The 17232-nt window shown below is 42.8% G+C and overlaps 1 protein-coding gene across 8 annotated transcripts in view; it reads right to left on the bottom strand.

Annotated features, from left to right (window-relative positions):
* The window catches only part of CDKL3 (cyclin dependent kinase like 3), a 99282-nt gene continuing 82050 nt past the window's right edge, over positions 1–17232 (bottom strand). For 6 of the 8 annotated variants that reach the window (XR_009611115.3, XR_009611119.2, XR_009611113.2 and 3 more), the window contains 2 exons: positions 5461–5626; positions 1–132 (listed from right to left, as the gene is read on the bottom strand). Coding sequence is in view for 1 of the 8 variants with exons in the window: in XM_060636128.2 (XP_060492111.2) it covers positions 101–132 (32 nt within the window). In the remaining 7 variants the exon portion in view is untranslated. Of the gene's footprint in view, positions 133–5460; positions 5627–7710; positions 7820–17232 lie in introns of all 8 variants that reach the window. The other 2 variants (XR_009611118.2, XM_060636128.2) reach the window with 2 other exon arrangements.

Here is a 17232-nt window from a genome sequence, read left to right as displayed (position 1 = left end):
TTCCTACAGGTAAACGTATTTATTAAACATGTACAGAAGAGGAACGGCATCGTTACTTGGGGCAGCTTGGGAAGTACTTCCACAGAAGCTGATGCTTGAGCTACATCTTAAAGGATATCCAGAATTCCTCAGCTGAGAAGAGAAGAACTGGCTGTTAAAGTCAGACAAGAACTCCCTCTTAAATCATATCTATTTTAGATGCTTTTAAGAAAACATAGGAAACTATGCCTACATTTGTTTATTCTACAATGTCAAGGTGTCAAATTCTTCAGCTCCCGTGTGTTGGTGTTGAGGCCAAGGGATTTTTTCCCCCTGAGTCTATTTTCCACTGTCTTGTCCAAATTGGATACCAGATCCTGCCTGCTTAGCTTGAGAAAGGCATTTTATCTCTGGCGCCTTGATCACATCAGAGCTTATATTTAAAGCATGAGTGATGAAAAGAGACCGCAGCTCAGTCCTGGCTCTGTCCCATCCCTAGAGCACCCTCATCTCCACCGAAAGCTCTAGAGGCCAATCCTACAGTGGCTGCTGGAGATGAGAGCTAGTCAGAGCCATGAGTAAAAACATCTCTGCTCTGGGATCTCCCACAGGGGCTCTTCAGAAACCCTTAGAGGCTGGGTTTCCTGGCTTTCCAAAGTGTGCCCCCCACCCAACCCACATTTGATGGTTGGCTGCCTTGTGTTGGCTCAGGCTCAGAAACCCCTTGGGGGCCTCTTTCTGGGTGTGGATTGCAGGTTCTACATCAGCCTGTTCAATTCCCAGTGTTGCTCGCGGGGAGATCATTGTCTCTGGTACAGCCATCCTGCACCAGGGAGACCAATAGCCTACAATCAGGCCCACCCTTTGAAGAACCTCCTACAAGCCTGATTCAAGGCACAACTTCTTAGGGCTTCTGTGTCCTCAAAGTTATTTAACCCCCTAAACATCAGTATTTTCATTCATATGATGGGGATCATAATAGGACCCCCATAGGGTCCTAACCCCATAGGGTTATTTTAAGCCTTAAATAAATGAATCCATGTAACGCTCTAGTACATAACAAGTACTCCATCAACATTAGCTATTATTATTAACTATTTTTATAATAAAACTATTTCTGGCTGTAAAAGAATTAATGATCACTGCAGAAAATTTGTGAACTGCTGGCAAGTTTCAGGAAGAAACAATCATAAGATCCAGAAATGAGGGCTATAATCATTTTGATATATAGCCTTCTCAGCTTTTCTTGGTGTGCATAGATATATATTATCAGAAATTAAAAACTGTGAACTAAAGTTCATGTTGCATGTGTCTGTTCTGTATGTATCTGTTTTCCCATATAGTTAAATACTCCTTGAAAAGAATATTTCTAAAAAAAGTTTTCTTAATGTTTATTTTTCAGAAAGAGAGAGAGAGACTCTCTCTCTTAAGTCAGGGAGGGGCAGAAAGAGGGAGACACAGAATCCGAAGTGGGCTCTAGGCTTCCAGCTGTCAGCACAGAGCCCAATGTGGGACTCAAACTCACTACCGAGATCATGACCTGAGCTGAAGTCAGTCACTTAACTGACTGAGCCACCCACACACTCCAGAAAAGAATGATTCTAAAAGACTACCTAGTTTTCAAGCATATCAAGATTTATGTAACTAATCTCTTAGTTTGGTAATTAGATTGTTTCCTATTTTTATAAGTACCATGGTAAGTGTCCTGTTTACAAATGTCTGTGTGCATCTTTATTTATTCCTTAAGATAAATGCTTAGACGTGGAGTGACTGTGCCAAAGGATATATACTCTGTTTTTGTTTTGTTTTGTTTTAATGTCTGGCATAAATAACTGGATTCACCATAATCCTTTGTTCTGACACTCCCATAATTGGTACTGGATGGCCTGATCTTGTTAATTTTGGTGGTAAATTCATTAATTTTTAAAATTTATTTTTAAAGTTTGTTTGTTTGTTTATTTATTTATTTATTTATTTATTTATTTATTTATTGAGCACAAACAGGGAAGGGGCAGAAAAAGAGGTAGAGAGAGAATCCCAAGCAGGCTACACACTGTCAGCGCGGAGCCCAGTGAGGGGCTCGAACTCTCGAACTGTGATATCATGACCTGAGCCGAAACCAAGAGTTGTGTGTTTAACCAACTCAGCTACCCAGGCACCCAATTCATTAATTTTAATAACATATTCAGTCCCTGTCAATCCACAACCCAAAACAAAAGCTAGGGCCTCGGCAATAACCAATACTGAAGCATAAGGCTTTCCACACCATCTTCCTGTGTTCCCCACCCAAGGGAACCATTCTGAATCGTAAGTTCATTTCCTTTTCTTTTGATGTGGTTTTGCTCTATGTGTATATATTCCTAAAGAGTAAATTTTCAGAACTGTCCTTAGCTTTATAAAGACATCAAGCTGTATGTCATCTTTTGGGATTTGTTTTTTCCATTCACTTTGCTAAAATTCATCCATGTACGTGCATTGTTTCTAGGGTTTAGCTTTTGTTCACACTGCTGCTATGAATGCTATACTATAAATGTTCCCTGTTGTACATGTACAAGAGTCTGTCTACAGACCCAATTTACACTCCCACCAGCTATAAACAGAGAGCCTCCAGATCCACAGCCTCTGGTATACCCCAGTTCCATGTTGTCAGGTTGCTCTCCAGGTGGTTGGCTCAGTCTACCTCCCTCCAGCAATACACAAGAATGCCAATTTCCACAAACTCTTTCTAACCCTAGGGATCATCAAAAATTTTTGACCATTTGATACATCTCCCTTTTGGGTAACTTTGTTGCAAGGTACTGACTCCTCTCAAAGCTAAGAGAGAAGGGGTTTGGCTCAGAGAATTGTTTCCAGTCTGATAACTTCAGTGACATTTCTGGGACTGGTTCCTCAGTGGCTCAGCTGCTTTCCCATGTCCTAAAAGAGGTGACATGGTTGGAAGGAGGGAATGAGGGGAGCCAGGATGGGAAACAAGCCCAACTCACCACAGTGTAAGCTTGTCTCTTGGTCTCAACCCCTGCCAGTGTCAGATCACTCCTTCTCTTGATGAAGCAGGCATTATCTCTTCCCTACCCACCCCCCTCCCACCCCCCCCCCCCACTCCCCGCCCCAGAGAAGAGCCAGTATAATGCTTCCCTTTGTTATTTGAATTGATAAATTTAAACCTCTTTCCCTGCTCTGCAGTAAAAGAACTTTCTATTTTGGGCTTAGTGACATAACCAAAGCCAAGCAGAGAGCAGCAGGCTGCAGCATGAGTTAATACTCTTTATTCAAGGGAGGGAACCTGCAAGCAAACAGAAGGACCTTCCAAAGTACATCATCTGTGCAGCAACATGCAGCCTATTTGCCTGTCTTTCTGGTGACAGATATATTTCAAAGTTTAAAATCGAACACTCCTTAACCTTCAGAGTAAGCTAATGAATGCATCCTGAACAATGAATTTTCTTCAATCAATTCGCCAGGAATTCATGGATGTCCCCCTGTATACCTAGGGCTGGACTGGGTATTATCAGAGAAGAGAATACTGTCTTCAGGGGGAGTTCCAGCCACCCAAAGTTCAACTGATTTGAGGAGTGCCTAAAACATTTATTTGCCTGAGAATATGCTTTCTTCCTCAGTCCTGAGATCTGCCTGAAATCCCACATGGGTGAAGGGTCCCGGGTCTCAAGAAGCCTCCAGGAGTACACAGAGGTCTTGCTTATAGGAGGGGCAATCTATTTAAATCATTGGCACCTGTTAGCACATAACTACAGCCTGGGAGAACAGGACAGAGGACAAATAAGTTCCTCCTGAGTCTCACCCTGGCAAACTTTTTCTTATGGGAAGTTTCAAATATGCACAAAGGTAGAGATAATAAACCTCCATGTACCTATCACCTGGCTTCAACAATTATTAATATATGGCAATCTTGGGGCACCTGGGTGGCTCAGTCAGTTAAGCATCCTACTCTTAATTTCGGCTCCAGTCATGCATGATCCCAGGGTTGTGGGATCAAGCCCTGTGTCGAGCCTGCTTAAAATTCTCACTCTCTCTCTCTCTCTCTCTCCCCCCCCCCTCTTTCCCTCTCTCCAAAATTAAATTAAATTTAGGGGTGCTTGGGTGGTTCAGTTGGTTGGGTGGCCGACTTTAGCTCAGGTCGTAATCTCGGGGTTTGTGAGTTCGAGCCCCATGTCAGGCTCTGTGCAGACAGCTAAAGCCTGCTTCAGATCCTGTGTCTCCCTTTCTCTCTCTCTGTGCCCCTCCCCCACTCATGCTCTGTCTCTGTCTGTCAGAAATGCATAAACGTTAAAAAATTTTTTTAATAAAATTAAATTTTAAAAAATGGCAATCTTGTTTTATCTGTACCCTCCCCTCCCCTCGTTTCCATTTTAAATCCAATGTAAAGCAAATCAAATATTTTCATAAGCAAATACATCGGTATGTATCCATAACAAATAAGGACTCGTTTTTCTTTTTTTTTTTTTTTTAAATTTTTTTTTTCAACGTTTATTTTTTTATTTTTGGGACAGAGAGAGACAGAGCATGAACGGGGGAGGGACAGAGAGAGAGGGAGACACAGAATCGGAAACAGGCTCCAGGCTCCGAGCCATCAGCCCAGAGCCCGACGCGGGGCTCGAACTCACGGACCGTGAGATCGTGACGTGGCTGAAGTCGGACGCTTAACCGACTGCGCCACCCAGGTGCCCCAAGGACTCGTTTTTCAATAACCACTTTATCACATCTTTAAAATTAACAATAATTTTTTAAATATCATCTAGTATCCAGTCAGAGGTCAAATTGCCCTGATTTTCACAAGTGTCTTTCTGTCATGGTTTATTCTAATCTGTCACTTGTATTTGTTGATATATTTTGTCTGTATCCTGTAGTTTATAATTTTTTAATTTTAAATTTAAATTAAATTTAAATTTAAATGTATTTAAATTTTTAATTTTAAATTTTATAAGTTTCCTCTCCTTTTTTTTATTCTCCTTCTTGGTGTTATCAAAGATAATAGGTATTTTAGTTACTATTGCTGTGTAACATAAAACAATAAAATAAACCAATTTATGGTGCTTGTGGATTCCATGGGTCAGAAATTCAGAAACAGCACAGTAAAGATGGCTGCTCTTTGCTCCAAGGTATCTGGGGTCTGAGCTGAGGAGATTCAGAGTGTGGTGATGACTTCAAAACTGGGAGCTAGAAGCATCTAAAGTTTGTTTACTCACAGGTCTGGTGTCTGAGTCTGGAGCACTCAAAAACTAGGACTTGTGACCACAGGCCCTACATACAGCCTCACCATGTGGTATGGCTTTCTTGCAGCTTGCTAGTCTCAGGATAGTCAGATTTCTTGCATGGCAGCTTAGGGCTCCAAGTTCAAGTGTTCCAGCCAACAAGGTGGATGCTATATCACTTCTTATAACCTAACCTCAGAAATTACATTGTCACTCATGTTGTTTTGTGTTGTGTTGTGTTGTGTTGGTGGCAAGCAAGTCCAAAGCTTACCCAGACTCAAAGAGAGTAGAATCAGACTCCAGCTTTACAGAGGCAAAGGCAAAGTTCCAGAAGAGCATGTGGGATGGCAGATACTGTTGCTCTACTTGGGACTAGGATGGTCATTCAAGCCTGCCTTTCCAACACCAACCAGAATAAAGTTGCAAATCATGGAAACCTAGTGCAAGAGAGAAAGGCAGGGAGCTTACTTGTGTGCAGGGCCACGTCCTACAGCTGTGTCAATTATACCCTTAATAACCAATGAGGTTACTAGGCTGAGATCCACTTGCTACACCTGTGCCTGACTGTGGGGATGTGTTGCTGGGAAGAAGAGGTACCTTCTCTTATACATGTAAGATACCACAGGGGCAAGAGATGTCCCTTAATGGATAGCAAAAGGGCATTCAATCTAACTTAACACTTACCAGATACCTACTGAAAGGGAACTTTCTTTATGCCACTTTGAAGAATATTAGGTCTTTTTTTTTTTGTTTGTTTGTTTGTTTTTGTTTAAGCTACACAGAGTGGACCAAGAACTATCTCAAAAATGGTGCTGGAGTTACTCATATATTTGTTAAATGGTGCAAGTTTTACGCATCAGGTACTTTTTAAAAAAAGTTTTTTAATGTTTATTTTTTGAGAGAGAGAGAGAGACAGAGTGTGAGTGATGTGGGGCTCAAACCCACAAGCTGTGAGATTATGTCCTGAGCAGAAGTCAGATGCTTAACTGACTGAGCCACCCAGGCGCCCCCATCAGGTACTTTTTGATTACATTGATTTAGAATGTTCCAGATGAATCTTGAAAGAAACTTATACACTGTGTCACAATGACGATAGGCCCATTTTGACCCATCTGCTGCAAGCCTTGGCTGAATGCAATAAGTGGAAACCAGGCCAAACAGAATTCAGGGTTTTTTTTTTCTTCTTTGTAGTTACTATTCTTCATTAACATAGCTTTTATAGATTGATTAAATTCCTAGGGAATCGGGTGCCTGGGTGGCTCAGTTGGTTAAGCATCTGACACTTGATCTCAGTTCAGGCCTTGATCTCAGGGTTGTGAGTTCAAGACCCCTGTTGGGTGCCATGCTGGACAAGAAGCCTACTTTAAAAAAAAAAAAAAATCCCTAGGGAAGTAAATGCTTTCATTTCTATTTATGACTACAAGAAAAATAAAATAATACAGATAAGGCAAGTTAACTTCCAAAGGGTTTTTAAGGACCAGGAGATAGCAAACTCAAACCTGAGTTTGATAAGGACAGCTATGTTATAATGAAGCTCACACAAGTCCAGATATAAGTCTCTGTCAATGAGATTATTAAAAAGCGGTGATCATGGGGCGCCTGGGTGGCGCAGTCGGTTAAGCGTCCGACTTCAGCCAGGTCATGATCTCGCGGTCCGTGAGTTCGAGCCCCGCGTCAGGCTCTGGGCTGACAGCTCGGAGCCTGGAGCCTCTTTCCGATTCTGTGTCTCCTTCTCTCTCTGCCCCTCCCCCATTCATGCTCTGTCTCTCTCTGTCCCAAAAATAAATAAAAAAACGTTAAAAAAAAAAAAAAAAAAAAGCGGTGATCATGATGATCTAGCCATGCTGGTGGTCAATAGCTGGGGTGAGGAATGCATTAAATGGCAAGGCCCAGGGCATCTTATTTTTTAAAACTTATTAGGCCTCAGGTGTAGAGTGGTAAATTAATTGCACTTTTCAGTTCATGGCACATTACCTTAATTGGTCCAGACAAGTCCACTCTTTTAGGTATGTGTATCTACATTTTCTCCTATTCCCACTCCTCACTCCTATCCTTCCTTCCTGCAAGGAACCATTCTAATACATTTAATTATATTTTTTTGGCTTGTATGTGTTCTTGTGGATGTGTGTTGATGACTGGTTTGCATGTCTTTTAATTTACACAATAACATTGTATTACAGATCTCACTCTGTCTTATTGTTTCCACTCCACACTTTGTTTTTAAGACCTATCCACATTGCTATGTGCACATCCAGTCCATCATCCCTGACTGCTGAATACTCCAGTAATGGGCACCCCCAGTGCCTATAACTTTCTAGCACCCAAAACAATGCTGCCATGAGCAGCCTCATAGGTGACCCATTTTGGGCCTGTGTAGCAATTTCTTTAGACAACCTCTTGCCCACAAGGTGTCTTTAAGTGCATTAGAAAAGGTGCCTCTTCATCTTGGAGAAAACTGCCCAGTGGTTAAATGTAAGGTTGGGCAAGATGGAGCCCAGACTGAGTTTCAGCCCCAACTCACCCCCTCAGTTGGGAGTCTTGTTCAGGGTACAACTGTAGGAAGTGGCCCTGCCAACAAACATTCCCCAGTTCTCACTTCCACCAGATTTCGGCTGTTGGCAACATCACTCCTGGTTGGTACAGGAAAAGGGAGGGTGTCAACTGACCACAGAAATCTCATCATAGGATCTGTGTCTACTTGATTTGATCAAGCAGTGCTACAGTACCTGGGCACTTTATACTTGGGCTGATGCAGTATGTGGGAGCGCCATGGCTAGTTTACGACCTGCACAGGAAATGGGGAGTCAGACATGGCTACAGTACACGGGTGATAGTGCAGATATACCTGCCTGAGGCCAAGGCAAAGGGCCCGAGTAATTCAATCCCTCACTTTGTCTTGGAGATGGGAGAGAAACATCTTTTCTCTTAATGCTGTTGTCACAGGACACAGGTGAAGGGGCGGGCCTCGTGTCTGCAAGGCAGCAGCTGTGAGTGGCTTTGCCACAAATAGTGGACATCGGGCCCTGAGCCATCTTGCCTTTGCCCCTTGGTGAACGTCCCGGGGCTGACACAAATAAGAACTGTCAGTTCTTTCTCAAGGTCACCTGGATAGGTCAGAATTCAACTAGGATTATTCAATCCTGTAAGCAGGTCAGGTTTCAAATCCATCAGAAATTCTTAGTGACCATTCAGATATATCTTAACCCTCTTAATTTTTTTTTAATTCACTTCAACATTTTTTTATTGTTTGCTTATTTTTGAGAGAGGGAGACAGAGTGCAAGCAGGGGAGGAGCAGAGAGAGAGGGAGACACAGAATCCAAAGCAGGGTCCAGGCTCTGAGCCGTAAGCACAGAGCCCGATGCAGGGCTCAGACACAGAGCTCAGATGCGGGGTTCAGATGCAGAGCTCGAACCCACAAGCCACGAGATTGTGACCTGAGCCAAAGTCAGACGCTTAACTGATGGAGACACCCAGGTGCTCCTATCTAAACCCTCTTAAAATAACCCTCTGTGGAGGGGGCACCTGGGTGGCTCCGTTGATTGACCATCTGACTTTAGCTCAGGTCATGACCTCATGGTTCATGAGTTTGAACCCCACATGGAGCTCGCTGCTGTCAGTGCAGAGTCTGCTTGGTATCCTCTGTCCCCTTCTCTCTTTGCACCTGCCCCCTCACTCTCTTTCCCTCAAAAATAAATAAACATTGTGGAGGTAAATGAAACACCTAAGTTATAGAGAAAATTGTTACTTTCATGCCAATGTTTTTTCAGCTGTCCAATGAGGATAATCATGATGAGAACTTCTAGAAGACAGAAGTCTTAATTCATAATTTTTTTCAGAAAAGAGTCATTGGAATTTTCAGATTTCCGGAAGAAAGGCAACCTCAGAAATCAACCTATTACTACATTTCTGGATTATGCTTGCAAATTAAGAACTACACTTCAGTATTTATAATAAGCCTGGATAGGGGTGCCTGGGTGGCTCAGTCAGTTAAGCATCCAACTTTGGTTCAGGTCATGATCTCATGGCTTGTGAGTTAGAGCTCCGCATCCAGCTCTGTGCTGACAGCTCAAAGCCTGGAGCCTGCTTCCAATTCTGTGTCTCTCCCTTTCTCTGCCCTTCCCCCTCTCGCGCTGTGTCTTTGTCTCTCAAAAATAAACACTAAAAAAAATTAACAACAACAAAAATAAGCCTGGATAACAGTCAATCACGCAAGGATGTGAGCCACGCTGTATACCATAGTGATTACTGTTAATGTGTGCCCTTGTGAATACGCAACAGTGGGCTTTGAAACAATGCAGAACAAAAGTACAAATCAGTTGTATGCATTAACAAACATGAGGGTCTGGAAAATATGGAACACTAAGTGGGCCTGTGACATAAAAACCATAACATAAGCTTCATATTTGGGAAGAGGAGCACATGGGACACCTTGGTGGCTCAGTCAATTAAGCGTCCGACTCTTGATTTCGGTTCAGGCCATGATCTCACAGTTTGTGGGATTGAGCCCCAAGTCAGACTCCATGCTAAGCATGGAGCCTGGTTGGGATTCTCATTCTCTCTCCCTCCCACTTCCCTGCTCATGTGTGCACATTCTCTCTCTCTCAAGATAAATAAATAAACGTTAAAAAACAACAACAAAAAGAGGAGCACTGGTTAAAACCTAGAGATGGCTGACAAATGTCAGGAAAGATACAGAGATTCTCAAATGGCCTGGCTGCTTCACATAGGACAAGGTATCCACCACCCACTGAGACCTGACTCATCCTTCTCAAATGGTTCCAGCATAACTTCATCCTTTCCATCCCTCCCACCAGAAATACATGACCTCATCGGGGTCCTGGAGCTTACCTGTACCCACAGTGTCTCTTGGTTAGCTCCCCATCCCTATATCATGGAGTCAGTAAATCACATCATTGGCTTGTTGATGTTTAATGACCTAGGAGGTCTGGGGTGCCTTCTACACAATGTGAATTCGAAGTCAGCATCCCTCCCTGCCCTGTCAGCTCAGGCCCCTGCTTTTATCATTAAGAATGATGGACAGGGGTGCCTGAGTGGCTCAGTCAGTTAAGCGTCCGACTTCGGCTCAGGTCATACTCTCACAGTTTGTGGGTTCGAGCCCCGCGTCGGGCTCTGTGCTGACAGCTTGGAGCCTGAAGCCTGCTTCGGATTCTGTGTCTCCCTCTCTCTGTTCCTCCCCCACTCACACTCTGTCTCTCTCTTTCTCAAAAATAAAGATTAAAAAAAAATTAAAAAAAAAAAAAAAGAATGATGGAGACCAGGGGCTCCTGGATGGCTCAGTCAGTGAAATGTCCTACTTCAGCTCAGGTCATGATATCACGATCCATGAGTTCGAGCCCTGCAGTGGGCTCTGTGCTGACAGCTCAGAGCCTGGGGCCTGCTTCCGATTCTGTGTCTCCCGCCCTCTCTGCCTCTCCCACACTCATGCATGCTCTCTCTCTCTCAAAAATAAACATTAAAAAATAAATAAATAAATAAATAAAGCCTTTAAAAAATAAATAAAAGTATCTTTCTTCTGAGAAGCTCAAGCTCATAAGAAAAGTTTTAAGAGGGACGCCTGGCTGGCCAGTCGGTGAAGCATGTGACTCTTGATCTTGGAGTCATGAGTTTGAGCCCCACTTTGGGCATAAAGATTCCTTAATAAAAGATAAATAATAAACAACCTTTTATTTTTTTTTTAATTTTTTAACGTTTATTTATTTTCGAAACAGAGAGAGACAGAGCATGAACGGGGGAGGGGCAGAGAGAGAGGGAGACACAGAACTGGAAGCAGGCTCCAGGCTCTGAGCCATCAGCCCAGAGCCCGACGCGGGGCTTGAACTCACGGACCGTGAGATCGTGACCTGAGCTGAAGTCGGACGCTTAACCGACTGAGCCACCCAGGCGCCCCAATAAACAACCTTTTTAAAAAACTTAAGGAATACCTACCTAATAGTGATGGAGGGCGGGGTATAATGATCAAGAAATTATTGTATCACCAGACAATTAATCAAGAAGAAACTGGCCCAAATTAAGGCAAAGGACATTTGGGTTGGCTCCTTCCTGGCGAAGTATTTGACAAAAGAGGAAAACTAAGGCTGGATTAGGCTATGGGCAGGAAGATGGGAACTTCATTTCATTCCACAGTGCTATTCTAGACTCAAGGCATGCCTGCCTTCAAGGAGGGAAAGGCCAAGCAAAGTTCCTTATACCTGAGGTAACACTTCAGATGAATGACTAGTTGTTCTTGCAAGCTGAATTTTTTATTCCTAACAACTGAACAAGAACCTATTCCTAGAGGAAAAATGAATGCTGAGAGCCTGTCTAGGATTCCAAGAGCTCAGAAAACCTGCTATATCTGCCCTCCTGAGCCCCCGGAGAACGGATGTGTTCACTGTTGATTTTCTTAACCACTTTTTTTTTGTTAACGTTTATTCATTTTTGAGAGACACAGAGAAACAGAGCATGAGTGGGGGATGGACAGAGAGAGAGGGAGAAAGAGAATCCGAAGCAGGCTTCAGGTTCCAAGCTGTCAGCACAGGGCCTGACGCGGGGCTCGAACCCACAAACCGTGAGATCATGACCTGAGCTGAAGTCAGATGCCCAACCGACCGAGCCACCCAGGCGCCCCAATTTTCCTTCAAGAGGAAGGGGAATCTTAAATGGTAATGTCCATTTGGCGGCTGAAACACTCAAATAATCAAACAAATCTTAGCTGTTGTATCAGAGCTACATTTGGCAATTATCCACGCAGAACTAGTATAAAAGGTTTCTCCTAAAGAAAACTTCCTGGAGGAATTGAGCAATGCTGGAGAAGACACGAGCCCGCCGCAGTTGCCAGGGAGCTCCTTGGAATGGAGCACGCAGAGAACGCCGGTGAGTGGGTCCATTCTGACAACTGGCAGTTCCCGGCCCTTCTCAGCTGGGGCCTAGCATGTGCATGAGAAAGTTTCCTCCTGTTGCTTCAATCAACAGCTAGAGAATCGAGAATCCCAGCTCCGCATACCAGGCTACTTAAGCAGTGATGAATCTGCTTCACTTCCTTCTTTATTTCCTAACCAAGAATGTAGTTCCAGTTTCAGTGTGGAGGCCAGAAACGGCTGAAGACATCACCACTTCCCTTCACTCAGACATCTCCGCAGGTAAGCCACCTGCCGTACACTTCCTTCTGAAGGCCCAAGCTAGAGATCATAGTTCTTAAACAGGGCACTTAACATATTGCTTGACTCCTTACTGGACTAAAATTTTCAAAACAAACTTCCAGGAGGTGGGGACTTGGCCAATAGTGTTGAGAACTAGTGTCTACCATGGGCCCTGTGGGGTAATTATATGACCTGGAACAAATCTGTGCACATTCAGGGCCTTTGGATAACCTTTAAAATGATGCTTTAACCTTTCTCCACAATAAAAATTTCTACAACTCTAGGCTAAAAGAGGAAAAGGGGCTGTAGAAGACTACTGGCGACAATTTCACCTACCTAGAAGAATTAGAGCTGTGTTAGAGCCACACCAGTAAGACCAGACCCAATGCTGTAAGCACAGCCTCTGGGGGGCAGGTCCATGGTCCCCACCATTTGGGGATGGATTCTGGAATAATCACTGGCTCACTGGAGAACACAGCTGCCATTCTCATCTCTGTTTCCTTCCCTTTTCCCTCCCTTCTCTACCCTGAGACCAAATTACTTCTGATTTACAAGAAGAAAAAGAAGGATGTATTCCCTCCCAGCTTCAGGGAGAATCACTGTTGTGTCTGAATTGGACTCAGATGTTCATGACACATAGGCCAACATTTAGATAATCACCATCCCTTTGCAAGCCTTTTGAAAAATATTCGCTTACACTATTTGATCTCCTTTCTTTAACATTTTACTTTATCATTCTTGAGAAATCATACTATGATGGATGAAGGGCTGGTTACATGGAAAGTCATGCCATGATGAGATTACTAATCTAAAGGAAGAGACAAGGCAGAGTAGAAAAAGCTCTAAGAATATAGATAAAAGGCACAGGCAAATGCATAGGAAAATAATCACAGCTATACAGAGTTAGTGTAGGCTTGGAGACTGGGGACAGACTGGTGCACTATGCATTGAGAAGAGCAATGACTATGTATGCACATGTTTCTAGAAACAATTCATCAATATTTCTTTTTCGTTGTAGTACTCGATCCAAAATCTAAATAGTGATCATTTAAAAATTGTGTATAATTTCAAACATATGCAAGTAAACCTTTTGCAAAGCTAATAATTGTTCACTAATTTATATAGTGAATAATATAACGATCCCCCATGCATACATTATCCAGCTTCAACAATCATCAGCCCATACCTATCATTATTTTATCTGCATCCCCACTGACTTTCTCCATCCAGTGTTATTTTGAGGCAAATCTTAGACATCATATAATTTCATGTATAAATATTCAATATGTATCTCTAAAAGATAAAAACTCATTTTAAACATAATCACTCCCATACTTGGAACTAATGATACTATAATGTCACTTATAGAATATATAAGTCATGTCAGAATATAAAAAGTGTTGACGAGGGGACGACTTTTGATCAGTTAGGCATCCGACTTCGGCTCAGCTCCTGATCTCCCAGCTCATGAGTTCTAGCCCTGCATTGGGCTCTGTGCTGACAGCTCAGAACCTGGAGCCTGTTTCAGATTCCGTGTTTCCCTCTCTCTCTGCCCCTGCCCCACTCGCACTCTGTCTTTCTTTCTCTCAAAAAATAAATAAGTAAACAAACATCAAAAATTTTTGAGGAAAAAAAAAAGATGTTGACCAGTGGAGAGGTGTGAAATACTGCCATTCCCACAGACTGTAAAATGAAATGGGACTTATTTCTAGCTTATCCGATAAAACTTCAGAGAGTGGGTGATGGAATCTCATAGTCAACCTAATATTTATTATTTGTTTATTCTGCACTTCAGGGTGGGGAATCATGGATGAAATCCCCCGAAAGGAAAATTAGAGAGCCTCCATCCTCATGAGCAATTCTCTTGGATAAGAGGAGGCTCCATGTAATTAGCCAATGTCATGGTGTCATACACACTGTCTCAGACCTATACACAGAGCTCAGGAATGTGAGTGAGCACCGTGGGCGAGGAAATTGCTTGCAAATCCAGCGCCCAATCCAGAAGCAACAGTCTATGAGAGTTTTCCAATGCCGGATTCTACTGGTTTCTGTTTCTTTGGAAATATTTTAGGAATTTATCAGACCTGTAATAACCTCAGTGTCGTTCACAAGGAATTGAAGAGAAAGTAGAGTCATGTACAAAAAAGGGGGGAGGGGTTGTGAGGGATATATACATACTCCCTATATTCCTTTGTACTGATTGACAAATGTTCCTTTGAGAATGTTACATAAACACAAGGGAGCCTGGGTGGCTCAGTCAGTTGAACGTCCAACTTCCGCTCCGGTCATGATTTCGCAGTTCATGAGTTTGAGCCCTGCATTGGGCTCTATGCTGACAGCTCAGAGCCTAGAACCTGCTTTGGATTCTGTGTCACCCTCTCTCTCTAACCTCCCCCACCGCTGTCCCGCTCGCACTCTGTCTCTCTCTTAAAAATAAACATTAAAAAAAATTTTTTAAAAGAATAATACATAAACACAAAGGTTAGTTTCTGCAGTTCCCAAAGATTTATGTGGAAAAAAAATTCTTTAAATCAAATCCTATCTTTAAAGTTTCCAAAAGAGCACATTTTGTAAAGCTAATTCATGTTCTCTCTCATGTTGTGAGACTAGAGCTTTGAACGTTTTAGTTTCTTTAAATGAAACAATCCCAACTAGACTCGCAGGAGGAAATCACATATTCTTGGGGCTGTGCATGCCTTTTCACTCCTGCACCACTACTGCAATAGTCGCCTAACTGGTTTGTATGCTTCTCCTCCTCCCCCTTCACACTGAGCTGTCTTCTTAAGCACTTATCTAGTCCTGCCACTTCACTAATAGGCATTTAATGCTTCCATCACCTTCCAAAAAACCCCCAGGTCTTTAGGATAGCATTCCAAGTTCTGAGATTGGTCTCTGACTTACTGGAACAACCTACTCCTCACTCTCCTACTCTCCACATACTCTATTTTCTGGCCGCATCAGCTAGTCAATGTTTTTAGAACATAAGCCAAGTTTTATCAAACAATGAAACACTGAACTCACATCTGAATGTAAGGGATGGGATAGCCCAGTGTTTCAGAGCATAACCTTCATGTCAGACTGGTTGGGATCCTGGCTCTGTCACCTACCAGCTGACTGACTTTGATAAAATCACTTACTCTGCCTGAGGCACAAGTTGCTTCAACTCTAAAATAGGAATGATTAAAGCACCTTTCTTGTAGAGTTGCTGGGAGGATTAGGTTAGATTAAGCAGTGCCTGGTACATAATAAATATCCAATATATTATAGCTTTTATTTCAGTTGATTAAGGTCTTTCTATCTGTCAAGAGACACCACCCCATGAAGCCTTTAGAGTTTCCCCAGTGGAAGGTCATCTCGCCTCTCTGATCCTACAGACCATTCATACCTCTTTCTCAGCACAACTTTCTATCTTGTATTATTTTTATTATTCTGATACACATCTTTGCTGTCCTATGCTGTTGAATCCCTGCCATGTACTAAGTGCCATAGGGAATAAAAAAAGGAAGAAAACTTGGTTCTTTGCCATGCAAGTAGTGCTCAGAATCTAGTTAGCAAACAGACATTGGCAACCCAAATACAACTCACCATTGTTTGTTCAATAAAGATGTGGTTCATCATTATTATGACGATATTGTTTTCCTAAGGTCCTCTTACAGAAGAATCTCAAAGTATGAGCTACATTTTAACACAGGGACCATTTCCCCTACTACTAAACAGAATTTACTTCTAGAGAACAAATGTAGTAAAATGCAATTGAACACAGCTGAGTTTGAGGAACTATCCAGGGAAAGGTACTGTCAGTGATGTTTAGAGATTGAAATGATAGAATCCAGCTAGGACTTCCTCTGCTCCCAAAACTTTTGCCAAAATAAATACACAAAGTATTAGGCCTAAGATATGGCACAGAGCTAGAAGCATTTCTAGCCTCCTTTCCCTGGTGATGAATTATGATATGCATTCTTGGTGTATGTGTAATCCAAGGGCAGAAGAGATGGTTAAGGCCACACAACCCCTCAATGCTGCATCACGTCAGCCAGCCTAGAGACCAAAACTGTGAGGTTAACGACTACAACTCGATCTCAGCTGCAGAAAACCAGCAGTCCTAATTGCTGAATCTAATCTGTCTTGTACTAAACGAGGTTTTAGGTCAGGGCCAAGTTCCCAATGTCAACAGGACTTCAGGTGAGACTGCCAGGGTTCCTGCCTCGCCCAACTGAAGATGACACCCACAACACCTGCTACAACAGGAAACAATGCAGCTGGACAGCATATTTTGACCACGTGGCTGGGCACGTGTCATCAAGATGGCTCCTCCTCAAGTAACTGCTCTGGGCAGCTAAGCAAAGAGGAGTAGCTTATTCTCCTGGATAGAGCAGACCACGCCCCCCTTTCTCCCACTGTCCCCCACTCCAGGCTGGCTGAGCAGTACAACCTTGTGGGGGTGGGGCAAGGCTGGTTTCCTCACTACACCTCCAGGATTCTAGGTCTGTGGGGAACTGTGAGAGAGGAAGCATTATTCAACTAGGGGCAGTTTTGTGTTTCTGAAAACAGATGCAAAAGTCAGACGTTTGGTCAAACAATGTAAGGACAGTTCATTCCCAGAAAGCTAAAATCATTATAAAATCCCTAATTACATCTTGCATTTTAATCATAGTATTGAACAATTTATTTTCCAATATTTGCAGTTTTTCCTTTTTTTCTTTTCTTCACAACTGAGCGTGTCATCTGGCATGTGACTAAGAGTCCAGATGGGACTAAAGGGTCATGCTTTTAGTACCCCTCAGGAATGGCTTTGTCTTAATGTTGTCACATTCAGAAAAGTGATGCTTCTAATCACTAGCATCAGTAACCTCATGTTTCTACTCCAAATAATTTCTATTTTTACACACAAAAAAAGAGTAAA

The sequence above is a fragment of the Panthera onca genome, chromosome A1, assembly GCF_046562875.1.
Source record: "Panthera onca isolate mPanOnc1 chromosome A1, mPanOnc1 haplotype 2, whole genome shotgun sequence".
NCBI classification, from domain to species: Eukaryota; Metazoa; Chordata; class Mammalia; order Carnivora; family Felidae; genus Panthera; species Panthera onca.
The sequence above is the reverse complement of the archived record's forward strand: the minus strand, read 5'-3'. Positions and strand labels throughout refer to the sequence as shown.